The sequence below is a fragment of the Carya illinoinensis genome, chromosome 1 (genome assembly GCF_018687715.1).
Source record: "Carya illinoinensis cultivar Pawnee chromosome 1, C.illinoinensisPawnee_v1, whole genome shotgun sequence".
In the NCBI taxonomy this organism is placed as follows: Eukaryota; Viridiplantae; Streptophyta; class Magnoliopsida; order Fagales; family Juglandaceae; genus Carya; species Carya illinoinensis.
In genome coordinates, this window is record NC_056752.1 from 56,109,772 (window position 1) to 56,111,471 (window position 1,700).

Below are 1,700 nucleotides of genomic sequence, written 5' to 3' on the forward strand. Positions count from 1 at the left end.
ACCTGTCTTTTTTTCGATACCCTACCCACTTCTAGATAATTAAACCCCGTACCCAGACCGTAGGTTAAACATCGACAAATTTTCTGACCTGTAATAATTGACTAGGACATTTTCGAAAACCAAATTACGCGACACACTTCTGATCTAGTCCCATATCAAGGACCTGTGGAGTCAATGCAAGCTTTAACAATTGACCAGACCCAATATTATATAAATATTTGCGGAAGATTATGATAGATCATGGCAACACCTCGTCTTGACAGAATTTGAAATACAATATATAGAAATTAAAGTAAAAAAAGTCAAAAAGATGTGAGATTCTTATAATCATTTCAAATTAATTAATACAATAAAAAAAAAGAAAAAAAAAAAGAGAAATATGAAATCAACGACTTGCCCCCAACATGGAAATGGAAAGGAGAGTTGCCTCAAGCAGTTTTGAATCTTTTGATATTGGGACTCGCTGCTGGGGGCGTCTTTCTATTTCCGGGGACTAGTTAATTCTGTAATAGACCAGCTAGCAAAGGAGCTGCTACGTCGCCGTCGCACCGAGAACAACAGGAATGATGACCTCAAGAACCACTTTTATGATCTCTGACACCCCCAAACTCGAGGTACTCTGTTGGTTGAAACGATTCTTCTTCCAACTTTCCAGCCGAGATTCCTGGATACAAGCCACATGATAGCAGTGATTGCCACAGATGGAGACATAAGCCCAACCCTTTCTCTCGTTGCGGCATAGTTGGCAGTCTGATGGGGTATTTTCAGCAAGGTTTAGAATCGCCTCAGTACAAACATTATGATCTGGGAGGTTCAAGTTAATAGGTATACTAAGTGGGAGATTCAAGCAACAAGGGTGCAGGACACGTTCTTCGTTACGAGAAGACCGGTACCCGAACCCTCCAACGTACTTCCCACACGCAACACAAAATCTGTGAGGCTCAGCCGGAGATTTATAATTACAAAATATGCAGTTGATCATTCTCTTGAAGAAGGGGTACTGTTTCTTGACGCAAGCGGCCGGGTCTGCAGGAGATTTATAATTATGAAATGTGAAATCGCTCTCGAAGAAGCGGTGTTTCTTGGCGCCATCGGGTAAAGCACACTCTTCATGAAGATGAAAGTTACATTTAAACAGCATTTTGTTACATCGGTACTTTGCACCAAACCCTAGTTCATCACAGCCGTTGCACTTATAAGGTGCTGAGGAACGCTTCAATTTAAGCCAATGTTTGTGGCTAGGATGTTCCATCTCGGTGAGTTTCGTCATGCCTTCTAATTAGAAGATTTGATTTGCCTGTTGTCGCTTCCCTTCTCGTATATTTGTCAATCTCAGAATTCCTAGACAGTTCAAGTGAAAACATTCATAAATTTGGATAAATAATATGATAAATGATCCGGTAACAAGAATAAATGAAATTCCACATATAAAGAATATATAACTGGTGATCATGCAGTATGATATGATCTTCAATGAGAACGATATATATATTATAAAAACGAAAAAGCAAGTAGTATATATATATATATATATTCAACAAATATGATCGGATACTGATCATACCAAAGTTCTGCGAGATTCTTCTTTTTTTCTTCCTCGTATTGAAGCAAGGAGTTCTGAAAACAAGTCTCTCAAGCCAACTGAGGAATAAAGAAGGGTTCTACTTGTTCATTTCTCCATTCATTGCCGCGAGTATGCG

At 39.1% G+C, this 1,700-nt stretch overlaps 1 protein-coding gene across 1 annotated transcript; it reads right to left on the minus strand.

Annotated features, from left to right (window-relative positions):
- Positions 1-300: 300 nt before the first annotated feature.
- On the minus strand, positions 301-1,700 carry LOC122303702. Its single transcript, XM_043115605.1, has 2 exons — positions 1,565-1,700; positions 301-1,341 (listed from the first exon to the last, which is right to left on the minus strand). The coding sequence occupies exon 2, from the start codon at positions 1,268-1,270 to the stop codon at positions 533-535; it is 738 nt and encodes a 245-aa protein (XP_042971539.1). The 5' UTR covers positions 1,271-1,341; positions 1,565-1,700; the 3' UTR covers positions 301-532.

What these genes read in the sequence shown, in the direction of transcription:
- LOC122303702 (XM_043115605.1), bottom strand. Translation starts at nt 1,270, where the DNA reads ATGACGAAACTCACCGAGATGGAACATCCTAGCCACAAACATTGGCTT.